We start from the raw sequence: 20,920 nt of genomic DNA on the forward strand, positions 1-20,920 counted from the left end.
ATGGAGGCTTACACCCTACCAGTTTACTATTATGCACTGATGCTAAACTACATTTTGTGTAAAACTACGTAAATTTGATTTCTAGCCAAAACACTGTATTAAGCTGTTGTAGGTAGGATCACTGCAGCGCTGCTTGTGCTACTTAGACGGCTCCCAGCAGCTCAGGAGAAGTGAGTAACCAGCAGGGAGGATCTAATGAACTGTTTAAGACAAATGAAGAGGTGAACACATCTCCATGCATCACCCGCCACGCCTCTCACTCTTTCCATTCTCCACTAGCGTGATGCCTCATAGTTTGAAACTCATAGAGCTTTTCTGCTGTTACTCAGCTTTTGGCTACTGCTGCTCTTCAGTAGATCTCAAAACCAAGCGGAGCAATCGGTAGCATGCTAGGCACGTAGTCCCACTCTAAGAGGGAGAAACGGGGAGGGAGACAGAATGAGGAGGGAGAGAGAGTCGAGAAAGAGTACATGATAGGGGGTGTGAATGAAAAAGAGACGGGAAGAACAAAAGAGAGAAAGGATACAGAGAAAAGAAGACAAAGGAATATGAGTGTCCTGTAATAAAACAGGGATGGGAAGCGCTTGAGGGAGCCCAGAGTGGCCAACCGTGACCAAACCATCACTATGTATTCACCCCTCTTTACTGAGCCCCTGGATATTTCCCATTGATTCTCATTATACTCAATGAGAATGACGCAGCTTAATACACTTACGTGATACACTCAATGATAGTTTGACTTAAAATGTATTTTCCTTCTGTAGCTCAAACATTTTTTCAAATAAAACACAATACTGGGAAGAGTCTCTGAGCTAGCTAAGTGTTTTCGGTGGTAGGTGGAGGTGAAACATAGTCTGCAATGAGGTCTCAAAATGTAGACACAACAGGACAAACTAACAAGGTACAACTGATTTCAAAATCAAATGCACACAATTTGTCTTTACTCAGAAATTATCTATCAGTCGATACATGTTTGGTGTGTGAGGTTTGCTTCTTAAGTTTTGTACTGAAGATATGCGGCTAACAAGTAATGGAAGCTCATGGACACCTAATAGCATTGTGCAATCTCCATTTCTAAAGTTAGGCACACACTACATGTATCCTAACAGATTTGGAAAACAGAGCACATAACACAATTAACACCCATCCTTCTTGTTACTTTGTCATACGGACCTACACACTACATAATTAGATAAGGCAAAAAGAAGGTACAACACACATGACGAGTTTCGTCTACCACAAGCACTCAAAATCCCAGATCTCCCTGTGTTATCATGGGATACAAACAAAGCTAAACCAGACTGCGCCTACTTGTGTTTTTATGTACGCAGAAAAAGTGTAGCAACGACACAAACTGGGAATGAATATGGGGTTAAAACACATATCACAGCCAGAGCTGGAGAAATATTTTACTACAAACTGCCTGCTGACTTGAAATTGTAAAGAGAGTGATTATTTTCTTAAACTTAAGCAGTTCCTCTGTCTCTGCAGTCCACCTTTTTACTCTTTCCTCACTCTGTCACTGGCTATTGCTTGAATCATTCATCACTGACCATTTCATTGTACAGGACTCGCAAACATTTTGAGCTGTAAATATCAAACATGCCTGAAAGTATTGGAGAACCTCCGATCACTTCAGAGCTCAAAGGCTAAGGAGTGACTCATTTCTGTTCTGACACTACCAGACCTTTCCGGCCTGAAAAATGCTAAAGATTGTGAAAATCTATCGGAAGGGGCAAATTGGGGTTCACATCTGGCTAAAAATCATGTAGCCCACCTCAAACTGGGTCTAGTGTGGCACCTATAAAAACAATGACATTTATAAAAACATGCAAAGTTTAACTTTGCTTTACTACTATTCTTTGCTATGCAATGTATGTGCTCGCCTGCTTTTTTCACAGTAGCATGTTATACAGTGTCAAAAACCACATATATAAGCCTACTTCAAATTCATGGAATTTGCTTGATGCTAACTGATGGGTATAAGCTTCCATTACTTGTTAGCTACATTATCCATGTAGCTCTAGTGAAACCCAAAGAAGCAAATTTTGGACACTAAATATGTTCGACTACATACATGATAAGAATTACTGGGGTAAGGGGGAAATTGTGTAAATTAGCAGCAAAATTTTGCTTTAAGGTTAGTCAAGCTGACTGCCTGTGTGTCTGCATCTTCCTCAGACTATCTGCGGGTCATTCATAAATCACGCTCTGCCTGCACATTGTCTCACAAGGCAAGGAGAAAAAGCTCATTACACTCCAATCATTGTGAACCAAAAAAAGGGGAAAAAAACAGAACGCTCTGACACTAGAGCCATTCGGGCTGCAAGGCTCTTTCTTTCATATCCAGACACCACCATCCCCCCTCCCCTCCTTTCTTTAGTTTCTTTACTGATGAGTGCAGCTTATTTCCGGCATTGAGGTCCTCATAAATCATAGTGCTGTGCCTCCCCCCACAGGAATGCCTTTATCCTTTAAATATCCCTGCAGTGTGTTCCATACACATTAATCACTTAACCTAAAGCTCCGCGGCTGCACACGCTTACACTCGTCACTGCTAGCCAGGTCGCGTGGCTGGTAACCCAACGTAGCGTTGCCAGGAACTTTGTTTTTAGCGGCCCTGACCAGCCACTACAGGATTTTCTTGAAGGTGTTACATCCTTATGTCAGTCTAGGTTGTGCTGCTTCATTTGATAGACACTACTGATCTGTCTGAGTGTAGCATTTGTAGGCATCATCAGTTTAAGGCTTGTCTAACATTGCTTAATGGTAGCCATGATGGACAACAACTAATATCAAACATTTCCACGATGCACTGAAGACAAAGCAGCTGGGAAAGCTGTGAATCCATGAACTGTCTATGAACCCTCTCTGCTTACCATAGTGAGGTATGATAGCCCAGGCCATGGCTGAAGCATAGATCTCCCCTATCATCCAAAACATGCAGAGCCAGCTGAGATGTTCACCTCTCTTCTCCCTTGCCAACACCTCCGCAAAATAAGAGAAGACAATGGGTACTGCTCCACCAATCCTATAAAAGATCAAATGAACAAAAGAAAACATCAAATGAACAAAGCAAAGCTCATGGCTTGGGCTATGATTGAAGTCATGACATGCATTCAAGAACGGCCTTAGGATAAAAGGCATAGAAGAACCTTGAGGAAGTTATTCAAATTCTATTCATAGTTTCAGTACCTAAGTCAGTCTGTCTGCAAAGGGACTATCTTTGTTCTACAGAGTCAGCTTTAAAAAACAGACCATCTTTAAAAATGAAAAGACTTTCTTCTTAACATCAAGTTTTCTGGAAATTCATGCAACTCTTTCCTCTAACCAAACTAAACTCCTTGTACATTTCAGAGAATATGAAGTAGGCATGGAAGTGACAGATTACAACATTTGTAGACTTTTCCCCTTAACACTGCACATATTTTTCCCCCCAAAAGATGGTATATATTTGTTAAATAGAAATTATTTTGCATAAATGATTGCCATCTTAAAATAACATCTTAAAATGCAAGCCCCTGTATGTGGACATGCACATAATTTATCAAATTACATATTAGTTTCATGGTAGTTACCAAATAGTTCATGTGTAGCTGCCTTAAAGTCAATTACAGAAGGGGTTACTAACTTACTGATACCACTTGGGGTCTGACCATTTTCAAAATATCAAAATAACAATTAAACAAGCTCCCTGCAGATTAAAAGCACACATAATTCAGTAATAGTGAATTAAATTATTATATTATTATGCAGGTGTAGACTATCTTACCATGTGGGCTGCAGTCATTTGTTTAGAATTCCTTGAGGGTAAGATGTTTTAAATAGTAGAAATAATAAGTAGCACAACAACACCTCCAACAACAATGCACTGGTAGACCCTCTAGTGCACACTTTGAATCAACTGATGCCATCCCGTATAAAAGCAACCTCAATCTAGATGTTTAGTTCCAGGCGATTTTTTTCTCTACCTGGATTGGCTAAATATGTGGCAGAAATCGTGTGTTCTTTCATTTTTAAATTTTGAATAAATTCTGAATGATCATTATTTATCCAGCAGGCGATTTATATCTTGATTCATTCAGTTGATATAGACAGACTGAGCAGGCTGACCTCAATTTCATGTACTTCACCACTAAAAAAAAAATCCTGACTGGGTCTTAAAAGTGTGTGGCATAATTTTTACACATCATCAATATATAAAATATGTTCAAAGACACTACAACAATCCCATTAACCAGAAGCCAAGTGCTTTAAGCACAGATCCACTGGCAGTTGGACAGAGCAGTGACAGAAGCTGTGGGAGTCATGAAAGCGCCACTGCAGCGGCTATCGATCTGGGCAGATGTAATGTATTGTCTGTCCGAAAAAGACTATTATCTAAAGCAAAGAGAAGGCATTTTCGTTTAGAGCAGAGTTGATAAAAGATCCCTACTGGATCATTTCTCATGACAACGTCCAGAAACCAGTGTACAGAAAGAAACAGACAATGTTTGTTAGCACATCTACTTTGAGTTTTTTTATAACTCAATATTTCTAAACCGTCTGAAAAAAAATCTGCCCTTTATGTTGAGTGAACATTTCATGAACAAACATTCACAAACTGGACCAACAGAAATGTTGAAATTTAACTTACATTAATCGATATTAAGAACAATGGGCCTCATTTATCAATATTTCCCAAGTTTTTTCTCAAATTTGTTGTTGAGAAAACTCCTAAGAAAAAGTCTATGTCACATTCATGACGTGGTCTTAAACCGCAGAGTTGTTTGAATCTTTGTGCTCTTGAGTGTATGTAGATTCTGTTTTTACCTAAGAACAATTCCGAAATAAGAAAACACTTCATAAAAGAATCTTCAAAAAAACCTGTGTAAGTGGGTTCAAAGAAGAAATTTCTTCTTAAGAACGGTTGTGAATAAGGCCCATTTTTGTCCTTCTCTGATAAAGTTACCACTTGAGAGATACAGAGTTTTTTTTACAACAACAACGATATGTTATCAAGATATATTTAATGCCATTTGTTTGCTTATGCAACTGAGGTCAATTCACCAAATGCATTAAGATGACGCCAGATCCGCTTCTGGTCAAAATAAATAATGAGCTGATGTAGAGAACAATCAACTCAAATGGCTGCTCACCCTCATTTAATTGCTATCCTTCTCGGTTGTATGTTAATGTATGGATTGTTCCCATAAACCAAAAAAGACAGACTTTCTCTTAAATGCTCTTGAAGATATGTGCCGCTCCATTAACATCAAGCTGGAGAAACCGTGTGTTATAAAAGCTGAGTGGGGGGTTGGAGAGTAGGGGTGCAGAAGACTCACCCAAAGCCCGCTATTGTGCGACAGAGCAGGAAGAAGCCATAGCTTTGCACGAAGGAGGACAGGAAGGCAAAGAAGCCGTTCGTGGACATGCATATGAGCAGACACTGCCGTCGGCCCACCTTGTCTGCCATGCCCCCCCAGAAGAAGGCCCCCACCATCATCCCCAGGTATACAATGCTGCCTAGGAGAAGAAAGGAAGAGGAAAAGAAAAGAGAGGGAGTTTATAAGCAGAGACAGAAGGTGCATGCGCCTCAGGCGGGGGGAATATACAGAGATAGAAGAAATGATACTCAGGAAGCAGCAGAGCATTGGAAAGTGTCTCTTTTGCTTGGTTTGGTACACGACACACTAAGAATTTCTGTGTAAGTAAGTCTTCCTTTTTCCATTCTTTTTGGATTGCTGATAGCTATTCATTTATTCAAGTCTCAAAATTACAACCCCAATGCATCTTAAAGAGGATTGGTATTTTCCCCTGAAGATCTTTTTGTTATTTAAAGTGCAAAACAAATGGTGATTGAAAATTAAGGTCTGAAGCACATGGTAGCCTTTTTATATAGAGTAACTAAACCCATTAAAGCTTTACAAATGCCAGTAATTTCACAATCCTTCAGAAAAGCTTTTTTTGGAAGCCTCTTTAATAAATCACATCAGCATCTTTAATTCAGCACAACATGAACCACAGTCTGAATGAACTATGTCACAGCATGTACTCATAAATGCTTTTAAATTTTAAGTAAATGCTGCTAAACACAGTTTTGTAATGGCTGAGCAGGACGCAGATACAAAACATAGATACCCTGGAATGCTTTAACGGTTACCCCAAGCAGAATTCCATTAGCTGAAAAAGGAGGCGGATACTCTAAATAAGCTATGTAATGTGAAAATGGCTATAAGTCACGCAGTTCAACCCTGGACTGTGTATACCCAATCTAATTTTTTAATCTACCACAAAAGTCCCTGGTTTAACATCTTAATCCTAATCAAGAACACTGAGAAAACTTACCTAGTAAAAAATCAATCAACAGTTCATTCAGTTCACTCTGGTAACTTTGAGTGAAGCTGGGGAGATTAAAGGGAGTTTAACATTTTGTCCACCAAAAGAACAAAAATCCTCCCTAGTAAGTAATAAAGCTTAATCAATGTACATGTAGTTTAGTTTTATGTTAATTATTCCTCATAGATCATTAGAACAAGAGGAGAAACTCTGTCGATCATATGCATTCAAAACTTTCAATGCATACCACATTCGTGTTCGTAAGAAACATTTATTATGAATTGAAATTGATAAAATGGTAGTTGTGCACATTTCTGCCATGGATTAGTTACTGTCTGACAACAAAAAAACAGAAAAAAGAAGCACAGATTTAAACTTGTCGATGCAAAACGTGAGTCAAATACAATTAATTACATAACTTTGCAACTGTATTGCAAAAGGAAAATGATAACTCTAGACTTCTGAAGGTTTGTGTGCTGAATAAGAAAATTCAGCATGTTTTTAAATACTACATCATATAATCACTGCTGAGATGCAGAAATATATAGTAAAGTATTTGATACAATTCTGCAGATGGTTCACTAAGTCCTTGGCTACCAGGCTTCCTTATAAAACAGATTTTAAATTAATGTGCAGAGCATGTAGGGTTCTCCTTGCTCAGGGACAGAATGAGAATGCCGCAGTGTGTATGCAGAGAAAGCTTTCCACAGTCTAACTGTAATGGGTAAATACACACAGGTTCTGCGATCAGTTGATTAACACCAAAAAACACTATAAGCACATTTCAGAATATTCCAAAAAAATCTATGTGCAGCACAAATTAAATCTCTAATAGTCCTTGTTTAACAACTGATCGGGAAGTGCTCTTTTATGCCATGGGTGACAGCATCACGATCACGAAATCCCCAAAATATTTCAGACAGTAAAATCCAGCCCAATGTCTGAGTTGCAGCTTTTTATATGACCAAGCATACACAGTCTGTTCTGTAGAACAAACACAGCAACTATTAAGAGGCAGCAAACTGCCTTTTTTTTTGCTGTTACAGCAGCAAGCACTGCTCAGCGTGTGAAAGTGAGAAGGGAATCAGTGACGTGGAAAAGCCTCGTCTCTTCAGGGGATACACATTTCATTAAAAACGTTTCATTCCTTCACTGAAACACGCCTGCGATGGAACAACGATTTTAGGGCAAAAATCTGCCGCATTGCGCTGCGTCTGCTAGCATACTAGAGGACACAGATGTTACAGAATAGGTGGACCTAGTCTCAGAAGACATTTTTAGTTCTTGTCAACCTATATCATGTTGTTCTGATTTGATGTTGTTCAAAATTAGACATGAAAAAATGGGCAAAATGAGACAAATAATCATTAATAAATGCAAACTGTACATGAATTATAATAGCATTTTGGTGTCAAATAGCACCACAAAATGACTGTGTATACAAGTTACACAATTTGCCAAATTCTTTTACTAAGCGATGTTAAGTAGGCATGAGGTCTAGACAAAGCTAGTGGTATTACTCCTACAGGTATTCAGAAATATGGATTAAATGCACCCTCAGTACACCAGTCCTTCCCTACAAAGGCCCCAGTGGTAGCAACACAGCAGAATAACTGAAAAAACAGGACATTGTACTGTTTTGAGTGATTTTTATTTTTCTGTTCTGTCTCCATTAAATGTGTTGGTCAGCAGTTTTGCCAGAACAGAAATGCTTAATTTTTTGACCAATCATGTAACAATGCTTCTTAAGAGCATCTCAAAACATCTGTCAAAATATGAGTATCTAACATATCCAGCATGTAACGCTGAGAAGATGCCCACTTGCTTATAGTTCATACATTTATGTTAGATACATTATCTGGCAAAAGTTTCAGGAAACTCAGCTTTTCAAAAATGTTTACATAAATGACCATGGTTTCTTTTTTCAGTTTGGAACAACTTATCATATTAAAAACTATGCAGGTAATCAGGTTTACTTTGTGAAATACAATATCATACCCAATAGATTAGCAAATAACTGTATTATGCTATTTTATTGCACTGACGAAAAAGGAACGGTCAGAATATAAGCATTTTAAAACTTGAGCCAAAGTGGGGTCTCTTTAAACTGATCAAATAACCACAAGGAGTGCTCAGAAACGTGAGGTGAAGGGAACACATCTTGCTGTAGAATGGTAGAGTGCACTGGAGTCTGCTGGTAAATGCCAGGCAGTGGCATTGGTGAGGCGAACTGTGACACTGCAGGGAGAGAGGGAGTACGGATGCCTGTAGGGGACAAGCTTTCACAAAGTGACTGTGCTTTCACAGCAGGACCTAAAGGGCCAGATCATCAACTCCACATTGCTGAAAACCACATGGGGAGTGCTCTACGGATAGATGGCAACTGTTCCAAATGGAGAAACAAACTTGAGAGAAGCAAAAAACAGCTTGCAACAGGAAAGAAAACAGGACTCACTCACATAAATGTAAATACAGGCACACATGAAGCAACAAGATTCACCCTCTTGTTCATGATCCCAAAAATTTATTGTACAACAGCTGTACAAAAAAATGAGCCTCAGACATTTGTACCTTATGACAAGTAACAAAGATAAATTAAGAAGTGAAGAGAAGAGAAGAGAAGAGAAGAGAAGAGAAGAGAAGAGAAGAGAAGAGAAGAGAAGAGAAGAGAAAGCATGTCGAAAGTAAACTAGACTGAGGAGAAGAGAAATATAGTAAACAAGAAGGAAAGAAGAAAAAGAATGTATGAAGTATAGAAAACAAGGAGAAGAGAAGAGAAGAGAAGAGAAGAGAAGAGAAGAGAAGCATTATTTTTCAGCACTGTCAGATCCTTGGAGAGAACGCCGGGGAGCGGCGGAAATGTTCAAGCTGCATCGCAGCCTTTTTTCTGATTTCATGCTTTGATGCTCCTGACTGGGAGTGGAACTGTTTTACAGGAGCTGTGTATTATTCATGGTTTTACTTCAAAACAATCGCTAATTCAGGCAAGACTATCAAATAAAAGACAGTGTTTACACCAACAGTTTGCTTACATTATTGACCTCCACAGTGGGGTTGGCTTTGTGTTAGATAAGGAGTCACTGATCTACAGTGAAAGGAGTATTTACTCTTATTTACGTTTGGACTTTGCCCTATTTTTTTGATAATGTTCTAGAATCATCAGCACAAATATACAGAAATGAAGACGTTCAGGGATTCAACTGTAGACTGCGAGATGGCACATATTCAGAAGCAGCTGGTATTCGTATCACTTAGGCTCTGACACACACACACAGAGGAGACGTGCAGGAGCTGAAATCTCTGCAGTGGTGTGATTTCACTGCAGTTTAGCCATGCTCAGCTGCCTCTGGTCTATACAGCACAACTGCGCAGCCGAAGAGAAAGAGAGAGAGAGAGAAAGAAAGATCAAGGATAAGATGTAGATGATAAAAAAAAAGAGTAAAAGAAAAAAGAAAAAGAGCCTTCTGGCTCTGTGTCAGCATTAATGGAACACACTTGCTCAAAGCGTAGTCCATTATCCTAATTGTATGATGCAGCAATTTTCTTTTTGGTTTGACTGATTTGCCTGTAGTCGTTCAAATTAATGTTAATTTCTTAATTTAGCAAAGAAGGACTTAGATAATGAAAACGTTTCTTACAGTGGTGCATGAGAAAAGAGGTTGAGAGTGCCTGTACATTAAGGAGAACAGGAGAGTCACGATTTTCTACAGCAGAATCCAGAAAAGGAACCGAATGGGATTTCCTTGTTACTTTCATGCTCTCTTATAAAAGCCTTTCCCTCTTTCTCTGCTCTGTCCTTGCCAAATATGATTCTCTATTAAATTATGGAACACTACAGAAAAACAGAAAATTTCTCAACTAACCTGACAGCCGCACCGGTCTTTCTGAATCTGCTCCAATGCTTATTCAACTAGAATAATTTGTTAACTTTAATGCCTATGTATAAAAAACTATGCTGTTTTCTATGGTGTTCCACAGGGATCCATACTTAGCCATCTTTTATTCTCACTGTCATATACACAAATTATTAGGGGTGCACCAAAATCAAAACCAAAATTCCGCCACATCAGGCTAAAAACCAAACTGGAAACCGAAAAAGCTTACAATAAATAAAAACAGTTTACATAACAACGAAATCTAACGGTCACCCAAGGCAATGAATTCCATTATTTCTCTAGTTATACTTCGCTCTCTGGCACAGTCATTTGCGAATTTTTCCATCATTTAAAAACTGTGGCTACAGATGGCATCAGAGTGCTTGCCGGGACTTTCTTTTCTGCTTCTGTTGTTTTGCTTTATTCTGCATATTGTGCAGGAAGTTGTTTTATCAAGTGGTATCGTACCTGTAGCGGAGAAGTCATTGAGCGTTGTATCCCCTATTGATACTTGACATGAGCACAGATTATAAATGACTTTTCTATGCACCTCATAGAAACAGTGAAACAGTATTTCTCATTTTCATTACCATTCAAATTTCGATACATCCCAAATAATTATTCGTACAAAATGTATGCTTTCTATTATAATCTTTGAGAATATCAACATTGTGTTTTATCAGTAATTCTCATTATGACATACTTATTTTACATTTCCATTATTGAATATTTCCTTCTTTTCATGTATTTTTGCAGTGCTTTTTAATTCAGCTTCTTTCTGCTGGTCTGTAAATGTGCAAAAGGTTCCATACGAAAGCTTATTATTCATTATTACTATCCTCATAATTAATTTCATTGTCATATTCATCATTATCTTCGTCCTATCTGCAGTCCCCCTTTTGGCCATAAACCCATTCTAAGCTTTGCAGATTCCCATGCAGTCCTGTTAGTGCCCTAACTGCATTTTGTAATTCAAACAGCATTATCACCAATTATCACAATCACCAAATTCATCCAAACACCTAACTCTCGCTCTCACTCTCTTTTTGTCACTTACCACTAGGTTACCCTTGATGTCCTTAGACCCACATTAGAAAGCTACTGCATAATAACACTACTACTACTAGAACTACCAGCAGACATAGATGTTGCATATACAGCTGGATTTTTTCCTACAATGTATAAAATACTGAATGAATGAATGAATCATATAGACAATATTTTACAATACCAAAAGCAAACTGGCATTATGTGTACTGGACATCTGGATCTTTGCACTCTTCTTTCATTGGTGCCTGCTATGCATTACATAGAGTCGTGGACGAACTCAGGATTTATACACTGTGTGTATGAGTGTGTGTGAGAGATAGAGATGACCGAGAGAGACAGGGGACAGGGAGAGTTGGGGGAGGGAGAGAGGGAGGACTGGCTTTCTCTCTAACCTATTGGTAGCTAGCGAAGATTCTTTCTCTGGATAGACAAAGCACATTTTGTAAGTCGCTCTGGATAAGAGCGTCTGCTAAATGATGTAAATGTAAATGTAAATGTAGGAAGGGAGGGAGAAGGTGGATGACGGAGAGTTTTGTCCCGGACCTGGTGTAAGTGAGCGCCAATGTTAGAATGCTGATTAGGGGCTGCAAAAATTACTGAGAACTTAATGACAGCATCTTCTTCTCACTAACTTCCACTGCAACACTGCAAGACTCTTAAAGCCATGTTTATTGGCATAAAGGCTGATCTAGAATATTTTTTTAAACAACACTGAGCAGAATTACACAACTAATGAGAGCTCATTAGAGGCTGCAGATGATGGTAGAAATTAGCTAGATTGAAATTCTGGATGCTGCAGAATCTAGTTATTCTACACTTGTTCATACAATATTTGTTCTGAAATCAACAACAGTTGCTCCCCACAGTCTGCAGTAACAGCCTCTACTCTACTCAGAAGGCTTTACACAGGATGTTGGAACATTGTTGTAAGGATTTGATTGCATTTAGCCAAAAGAGCCCAATGATTTCTGATGTGGAAAATATATAAGGAACTGCAAAACTGAGCCAGATACAACCATGCAAATGTGTGAAATTTGGTGATTTGATGCTGATTATTACAAAATTTCTGGTCAAAACATTTAGTTTTATGTAATCTGTTCTGATACAGTTTGGATATGTTCCAAAAAATCCTGCTGTACATCTTTGTACATCACAGCATGCACAGCATCCAACCCTTGTTGACTTGTGGGTTAGCTAGATGACGTTAGAAAATAACTGTTATTTTAAAACAAGAACATATATAATAATAAAATCATCTGAGTGTTTCTTATAATGAATCATGGAACTCTCGTACTTCAAAGAAGGGGGTGAGTGCCCTGTTTTGTTTGCTGCTGTTTTCTCCTGGTTTGGTTCAAGGAGTCAGGGTAGTTGTTTGTATTTTTCTCTTCATCCAACATAAGTTAGTTTGATTTTGTTTCTAGCTGGTTTTGGGCATTAGCTCTCCCCTGAGTCCATTTTTCTCCTCTTATTATATCTTACTATTATGCATCAATACAGTAGATGGCTAACATAAACAACTTTATCTACTATATCTACTACTATCTACTATATCTTACTATGATCCCTTAAAAGAATGGCAATTCAAATCTGATTGACGTTGATATTTTGCCATCTTATCTGGGTTCATGCTGTCTTGGTCTGGTGGTTGGGTTGGCATTAGGCCTTTTTTTATGTATGGCCTCTTTTAAAATCTACTAGACTTATGAGATTGTAACATTAGCCTGCTAAATGTGAGATAGGAAGAGAGTGTGTAGGTTATAAAGTAATTCACTTATACATTTCAATTACAACCCCAAGTTGGCGCTCCAAGTCATCCCAAAGGTATTCAATTGTGCTCCATCACCCTAGAGACGACAATTCCACTGCTCTAAAGCTCATTGCTGGGGAGCTTTATACCCTCTAACCTTCGCCTGGCACTGGACATGATGACCTTAGGCTCATGTGCAGCTGCTCCAGAGCATCCCCATCCTTTGGCAGTGTTTTTTTGTGGAGATGTGTACATACTGTGTGTGTGTAACTGAACGCTGGTGTCAGTAATGTGTGCACTTTAAAGTACTTCAATTCACTACTTAGAAGTAGTGTCTGGATATTTCTGGACATATAATGTATCTATTAGCAGGTAAATAATGAGACCAGTTTAGGACTTTTTGTTAATTTTTGTCTACGCCAGTTGTTCTTTAGTGCACAATTGTTTTGAAGATGCATAGGTGCAATTAACTACGCTCATCCAAACTGCCCTGCAGTTCCCAAGGTCACTCATGACTCTGAGTGACCTTTAGGCACTTCATCAAAGAAAGAGGTCAGACCATCTTTTGTAGCCATACATTAAACATACAACAATTTTCCCATTCATGCTGTTTCTAAGAGACTAGCACTGTGATGGAGACACTACACAGACATTCACAAATGAAGAGGATCACGTCAGAGGAGTGCAACAATTATGACTCAACACACTTCACTGTAACAGAAAGATTAGATTCCCTGGAGAGCTTGTTAAGAAAAAATTGGAAAAGGGAAGAGAAAAAAGGAGAGCCAGAGAGAGAGAGAGAGAGAGAGAGAGAGAGAGAGAGAGAGAGAGAGAGAGTGAGAGAGAGTGAGAGAGTGTTAGGGAGAATCAGATCTACTTTTTTCCTTAAAACGCTCCGCTAGTTTTACAGATCTCTCCTATCATTGAGTACAAAACAACATCATGGAGGAACGAACAAGAAATTAGTCACGTTTTAGCCAGTACTTCTGCCCCCTTTGGGCGAGGACCTGAAAAGCCCTCCTCATCTGATGAACATCTCAGATCTCAAAGGCCAGGCTGCAGTGATGGTCACGGGTGGCCACGTGCGATTATGCCTTAAAAGCCACTGACAGCGGAAGGACAAAGGGAGAGAGGGAGCATGAAAGAGAAGGAAGCAGAGCGTGCCATGCGATGCCCAGAGGGCTCTCCCCAGACAGACAAGGATGTGGAGGAAAGAGAGAGAGAGAGAGAGAGAGAGAGAGAGAGAGAGATAAATAGATTGGCTCAGGGTTGATTGATTTACTCGTGACACACATAAGGCAATTTAATTGATTTGATGACACTACAGTAAAGAAAAAATGCCAGTGACCAATTCACCCCAAACTTTTACTGACCATCTGAAAAATCAGTACCCCCACATAAGATACTGGGCAACAAATGAAAACAAAGATTCTTAAACCAACTCTTTATAATAATACTAATTATTTTTATTACCAAATCAATTTTCAGCAAAGTTTCCTCTCCAGGAGATACTGGGGTTAGAGGTGGGCAATATGACAATATCTTATTGTTATTATGATAAATTTGATCACAATATTGTTTTTTGAGCAAGTTGTGGACACTGTCAGTACTTAATGGGAAATTCCACCAGTTTTTTCAAATTTCTGTGCAAGTCAGTCACTGAGATGTAAACAAAGGTAATTTGCAGTAGTTTGATGTAAAATGGTTATTTCTGAGAAAGAAGAGGACTTTTTTTTACAGTGGCAGTGACAGGATCTATGGGGTCGCAAATATCTACCCTTTATCTACTATCTAAAACCACCAGTGAGCCTACATGTGTCTTCTATATGTAATGTTAATAATGGTAAAATAGTAATGAATCTGAAAATAACAATAATAATAATAATTCTCTTTGTGGACTATTTTGCCTAACAAAAGCTTGCATATACGTCTCCAGTGAATTTACAAAAATATGTTTTAGGACAAAATCTTAGGCCAAAACAATCATAAAACAATGTCTTATGCATCAGGAAATGGATTCAAACCGTTTAATTCAATGACTCTCTGCAAGGTAGCTTTTAGAGGCATTCAACTCTTCAGACGTCTGGTTCTTGTCACCACCACTGTGAACAATTCTGACTCTGAAAGTTCCTCTAGAATGAAGATTATGGGAAAACAAATCTGTCTTTTAAATGATAATTTATCATGAATCACGCTTAACATGACTAGGGACATGAATTAACAAAGTAAAAAAAAGATTGATTTTGATTTCAGGTTCGCTACCAGTACATAAACCTTTTTAAATCCTGTACTGTAAACATTTGTGTGGCAAATGCCATGCAGCTGATGGTGGGCCAGCAAACCTAAACCTTGACTTTCAGTGCACCATGTATTAGCTTATCATGCAGTGACACTTACCTAGCCAGCCAGAACTTGAATCAGGCACGCACATGTCTGTCTCAGCACTGGGCAAAACGAAGCCTACCACGAAAACCTCCACCCCATCTGACATGAGCGCCAGTCCCAGTGTGAAGAAGAGCTGCCACTGAAACCTCCCATGCCCGCATTCCTGGATAATCAGCTCATACTGCTGTGCCAGCTCCTCCTCATCCGCCTGCCTTTCACTTTCGAGCTCCCTCCGGTCCTTCAGGCCGTCCGCCACAGGCTGCCCCAGAGCCACCTGTCCATCCCCAGGCTTGGAGTCCGAAGGGATCCCTTGGTATTCACCCTCGTACATCTCGTCCTCATCATCATGGCCTTCAGTGGCATCACTGGAGCCTTCTTCATCATTGGCGTGATCGCCCTCATAGTTTCCCTCTGGCTGGCTGTAGTAGTCAGCATCATCATCATCTTGGAAACGGTGGTAGGCACGGCTGTGAGAGTACTCATCCGAGGCCCGGTCCACAACCTTGTTAACCTTCTTGACGGCTTGCCGTTTGGCCTCCTTGGCGATGTCCTTGGCTCCCTTCATCAGGGACGTTCGGTCCCGGGGGTCTGTGTCGTCCATGCCGGGAGCTTCCCCTCAACTTCTGCAGTTAGTAGGGAGGTTGACGTCTGCAGTTACCACAAAAGAAGAACCTCAAACTCCCTGGCTCTCATTGGATGAGTCTAAGACAAAGAGAAATGTTTAGTTGTAAGTGAAACTACATTGAGGATCATTTTCCTAAAAGTGTCATTTTAAGAATACTGTTCATTCATAAGGTTAATTATGACTGCTATAGGTAAAGACTGTGGCAGGCAACCTTGAATCTTACTGTACAAAATATACATAAAGTTTTGAACGTATGTCATAACATTTGTTTCCATTTATTTTATAAGATACTGATTTAATGTAATATGGTGGGAGACACAGTATCTTTTCTGGGGAGTAAAAAAAGCAAACAGATGGGAAAAAAACACTTGTTAAAACACAGCAGAAACTTTGAATCTTGTGATACTGCTCACACACAACCAGCTGTCATCACTTGTTGAGTATTTGATACATTAGATTCCTGCTATAAGATGACAGTGGGAATAAGAACTATAATACACATTAACTGCATTTCAGATTTCCCTAAGCAAGGAAAGCCAAAAAACTGTATTCTCTCTTTTCACTATCTGCCTTTTGAGTATAGTTTCATTTTTATGATTCATTTTAGGCAGAGCTGTGACATTTGTTCCATGTTCACGCCTGCAGAAATAGAATTTAACAGCGTTGAGAAGGAGGCAATAACCTGCTTACACTACAAAATTAATTTGCCTATGCTGTATCAGAAAAAAAGACTGCAAACAAGGCTTCCAAAACTGACTGCCAGCTCAGTATTAGAATTATTACTATTTGTCACACATAAATTAGAAAATCATGATATATTCAATCCATATTTTTATTAGTGTATCAATAAATACAGCCATTTAAGGGGTAAAGGGCTTTGCATAATTGTACTTACATTTCATAAATAGGCCTGCAAATTATTTTGAACAGAATTAGGCTTGCTTGTAGATTTGTCCTTTTTTAAAAGATTTTTCTTTGCTCTTGATAATGTTATGAATAACCTTGACGCAGCAATGGTAACCTTATGCATAAATATGTCTGGCAGAATCCTTTGCCAATGTAAAGGTTTTGGTAAATAGCAAGAGGAATGAGAGGAATCATTTCTTTTTGAAAACAATCCTGCCATAGGCACAAAAAGTCTATGTGATGTGAAATTAAATGCACATGACCAATCAAAGTTAATACTAAGCCTAGCAGCATAGGCACAAGGTCTAACAGATGCCTGTCATCGGTCTATTTCTTCAAAGCCTTACTGTTTGTAAGCGATTGTATACAGTATAATTAGTGATTAGTAGTTAGCAGTATAATAACCACTAGGCCCTCTAGATCATGGAGGCATTGTGTGTCTTTCTCTTAGTCTGTGAGCTGCACAGTGTGGAGGTCTAATGAAAGCTGAAGCACTGTCAGGAGAGCTCTCACTGCCTCCCATCACCGACTGACTATTGGACCCCATAACATTATCTTACTATGCACTGTCACACTGCCCACTGCAAGGTGACTTTCTGTATTCAATTCTCATATAGATTAAACATTAAATTAAACTGTCCAACTTTTGAAAATGTCTGCACTGCATTAAGCTGCCAATTCAATTAGTCTTAGATGATATAATGCAGAGGTCTTCAAACCTCTGCCTTTATGTGCACACTATATTCTTTAATCATTCATGGGCAAGTTTCCCAGACCAAGATAAAACCTCAGCCAAAAAATAAAAGGTTTTCTGATGGTGATTCACCAATGGCAACAATGTTCAATGGCAATGTAGTCCAAAGCCAGGCTTAATCCATGTCCAGGAAACTATATGGTTTTAATACAATAATTTGCACATACTTTCTTGTAAAATGTCTCAGCATCCGGCTGTTTTACGAGGCTGGAGTCGATTCTCATTCGCCAGCTTCTCGTTCTAATTTTCCCATTCCACCTTAAATTCTGCCTTAGGCGCCGAATGTAACTGCTGCACCATTTAAGGTGGAACCGGAAAATACGAAAGAGAAGCGAGTTCATTTTCGCAACTTTTTAGAGAAAGACAGTCTCTCATTGCAATATAACCAACCACGCTGCTTATAAATGCGAATAAGTCCTCCAAATGTTCGTCTTAATCTCTGTTTTGTCGTTCGCTACTGGCAAGGCCAGACTTCAGTGCTATGTGACCTGCTGTCTGTTCTCAGTCGTTGAGAACTAGGGATTTTGCGCTATGCTGCACACTTTGGAGCCAAGATTCAGTGTCCAGTCTCGAAAATACACCCATTACCACTGGATCTTATTTCAGAGTAACAGCGCATTTTATCGCAGATGAGTGGCAGCAGCGTCTCTGAATGAGAGCCTTCTAGTTCACTTGCCACATCACTTCCATTTGATTTATTAATAAAAGATATTTTAGATATATAAAGCAAAGTATTTGTAATTATCCATAATGCATTTACATTATGTATCATTACAAAGACTTTGCTTTAAAACTACCAAGTCCTCAGACAGTAGGAAGATAGAAATCCTGTATGGAGAAAAAAAGATGCATCGAGATATATATATATATATATATTTTTTTTTTTTCATTTTGATTTTTGAATTCTGTTTAGCTCCAGTTAGTTTTAACACCCTTAAAACTTTTATAGTTTTTGTTTAGTTTTTATTTTTTGAAAAGTAATAATGGAGTTTCTAGTGTTATGATGGACATTGTGATAGTCGGTATTTGGCTAAAATAACTTTAATACAGCAGTAGAATTAGCTCTGCTCAGCTCCAGCTTTCGTTTAAGACAGTCAAACACAGATAGTTTGTTATGCTGTACTGATAATGACAAGAAAGCTGAACTGAAATTTGGACGTTAAAACCAAAGATTTTGCAACCACTTGTACTGACTATTTAATGTTCAAGTAGCAAAGATGCGGAATCAAGTCAGTGACTCAGTTTTGAGTTGTACTCAAGCTGTATGTTGACTGACTCCACCAAGGACTTGCATTTAATTCACTTGTGACATAAGACTTGTGAACTTTTTTGCCTGAGAAAAAAAACACGAATTTACTATTCAAACTAGAGACTAACCAGTCTTTTCAAGTTGTTCTTTCCTTCTAACCAGAGGTGCCCACTCTGGTCCTGGAGATCTACCACCCTAGAGAGTTCAAATCCAAAACACCTGTCTCTAATATTCAGATTCTCCTGAAAGCCTTCATTATCTAGATCAGGTGTGTTAGAATCGGGGTGGAGCTTAACTCTGCAGGACCTAGATTGGGCACTCATGCTTTAAACACTGCATTTACTGCAGTTCTGTCATTCCAAGTGAAGGTTTTACAACACTGATAGCCTTCTTATTTGAAGCCATGTTGAACCTGACAGACTTTCAACAGGGTTTAGAACAGCTGATAACAAGACTAATCTAAAGACTCAAGACTCAACTGACACTCACAACTCAGAGATTTGACTCAGACTTGCACACCAGTGACTCAGGACTCGAATAAAGCAACTTCTGAACATGTCTGTCAACTAGTACAACTGAAAATTTAATGTAGCTGGCTGGGCGCTTCAGAGGTGGCACCTCACCTCCAAAGTGGTAAGGCAAAATTTATTGTAAAAATTAAAAGAGTAATAATACTAAAACCAAAACAACTCACCATGACTTGGCTAAAGCATACTAATGACATCAGCCATAGCCTAGCGCTAAAAAGTCCAAATCGCAAGGGGGGTTCTTCTCTTACTCTGACTGACAAAAGACATTATCTATGTTACTCATTAACTAAAACTTTCCAGTACTACATTTATTCTAGATCACAGCTACAAGGCAATAACATTTCATAATAACCTTTTTATTAACAGTACCAATTTTGCTTTGTTTTGGTTAGCCAGGTTCTGTTCAGGCATCTTTGTCAACATGAAGTCCTAGCCTATTACATTATGTAATTTCACATACTGTGGCACATCTGCCTGTTCATTCCTATAAGTCTGGGAGAGTAGAGTGTTTTTTTCCAAATAATGCCAGCCTGTGCTTGTTGTTCTGGTGGTCAAAGGACACACGGTTAAAAATAACGGGTCAGCTCAACTCAAAATGATATAGTAACTGATTACATGACTTTTCTTGAGTTGACTCAACTTGAGGATACAAGAGTTCACCCAGCTCTTCTTAGCTGAGTCGAAAGTTCTTTTATTTTTTTTAGCTTTGCATCTCAGTTAAGCAAATAAAATAAACTTGTTTTTATACTCAATTTCCCCACTAACCAGGACTCTTTCCATTACACAATCCTACCAGACATCTTTTCCTCTTGGGTACACACTTATGGATTGTTATTGCATTGCTGGGGTTCAAACTCACAACCTCCTGTTGGGCTGATGGCTTAGTGCATTGCATCACTCAGGAACAAATGAAGCAACTCAGATTTTGTGTCCATAAATGTTTAATACACTGTAGAAAATACCTGTTGTTTTAACTTTGAAGAGTGGCAAAATCTCATGTAGTGCAACTGTCTACTAACTCATCCCAACATCAGAAGATTGTGAGTTTGAATCCCAGCAATGCCACAGTGTGCATGTCAGGAATCCCAAGAGGAAAAAATGCAAGATGGGACTGTGTGATTGAAAAAGTGCCAGCTAGTGGGAAACCTGAGTAAAAAAACGCAAATTCAACACTGTTTATCTAACTGAGATGCAGACCTAGAAACAGTAGCTGGGAGAATTGTTAACTTAACTAGGAAGATTGGATTTGGTAAATTCTGGTGTCCTCAGGTCAACATATCCCTTACTACAGTGCCCTTTGTCATCACATCTGACTCCCAAAAGAAGGGAGGGAAGAAAATCTACACAAACTGAACCTCTTGGGTTGTGATTCGAAAACTTCTGGGATGCCAGTGGTCAGGAAACGGATCTGTGCATTGTCTGTGCTTTAGAACAAGTGGTGTTCTTGCAATGCAATAAAGTCAAAGCAGCACAAAAGCAAC

The 20,920-nt window shown here is 38.9% G+C and overlaps 1 protein-coding gene across 1 annotated transcript in view; it reads right to left on the minus strand.

Annotated features, from left to right (window-relative positions):
• The window catches only part of sv2ca (synaptic vesicle glycoprotein 2Ca), a 41,401-nt gene that overhangs the window by 15,164 nt on the left and 5,317 nt on the right, over positions 1–20,920 (minus strand). The window contains exons 2-4 of the mRNA XM_036598969.1: positions 15,388–16,077; positions 5,325–5,505; positions 2,880–3,031 (exon numbers count right to left, since the gene is read on the minus strand). Of these exons, the coding sequence (XP_036454862.1) occupies positions 2,880–3,031; positions 5,325–5,505; positions 15,388–15,976 (922 nt within the window). The 5' untranslated portion in view covers positions 15,977–16,077. The remainder of the gene's footprint in view (positions 1–2,879; positions 3,032–5,324; positions 5,506–15,387; positions 16,078–20,920) is intronic.

The sequence above is a fragment of the Colossoma macropomum genome, unplaced genomic scaffold (assembly GCF_904425465.1).
Source record: "Colossoma macropomum unplaced genomic scaffold, Colossoma_macropomum, whole genome shotgun sequence".
In the NCBI taxonomy this organism is placed as follows: Eukaryota; Metazoa; Chordata; class Actinopteri; order Characiformes; family Serrasalmidae; genus Colossoma; species Colossoma macropomum.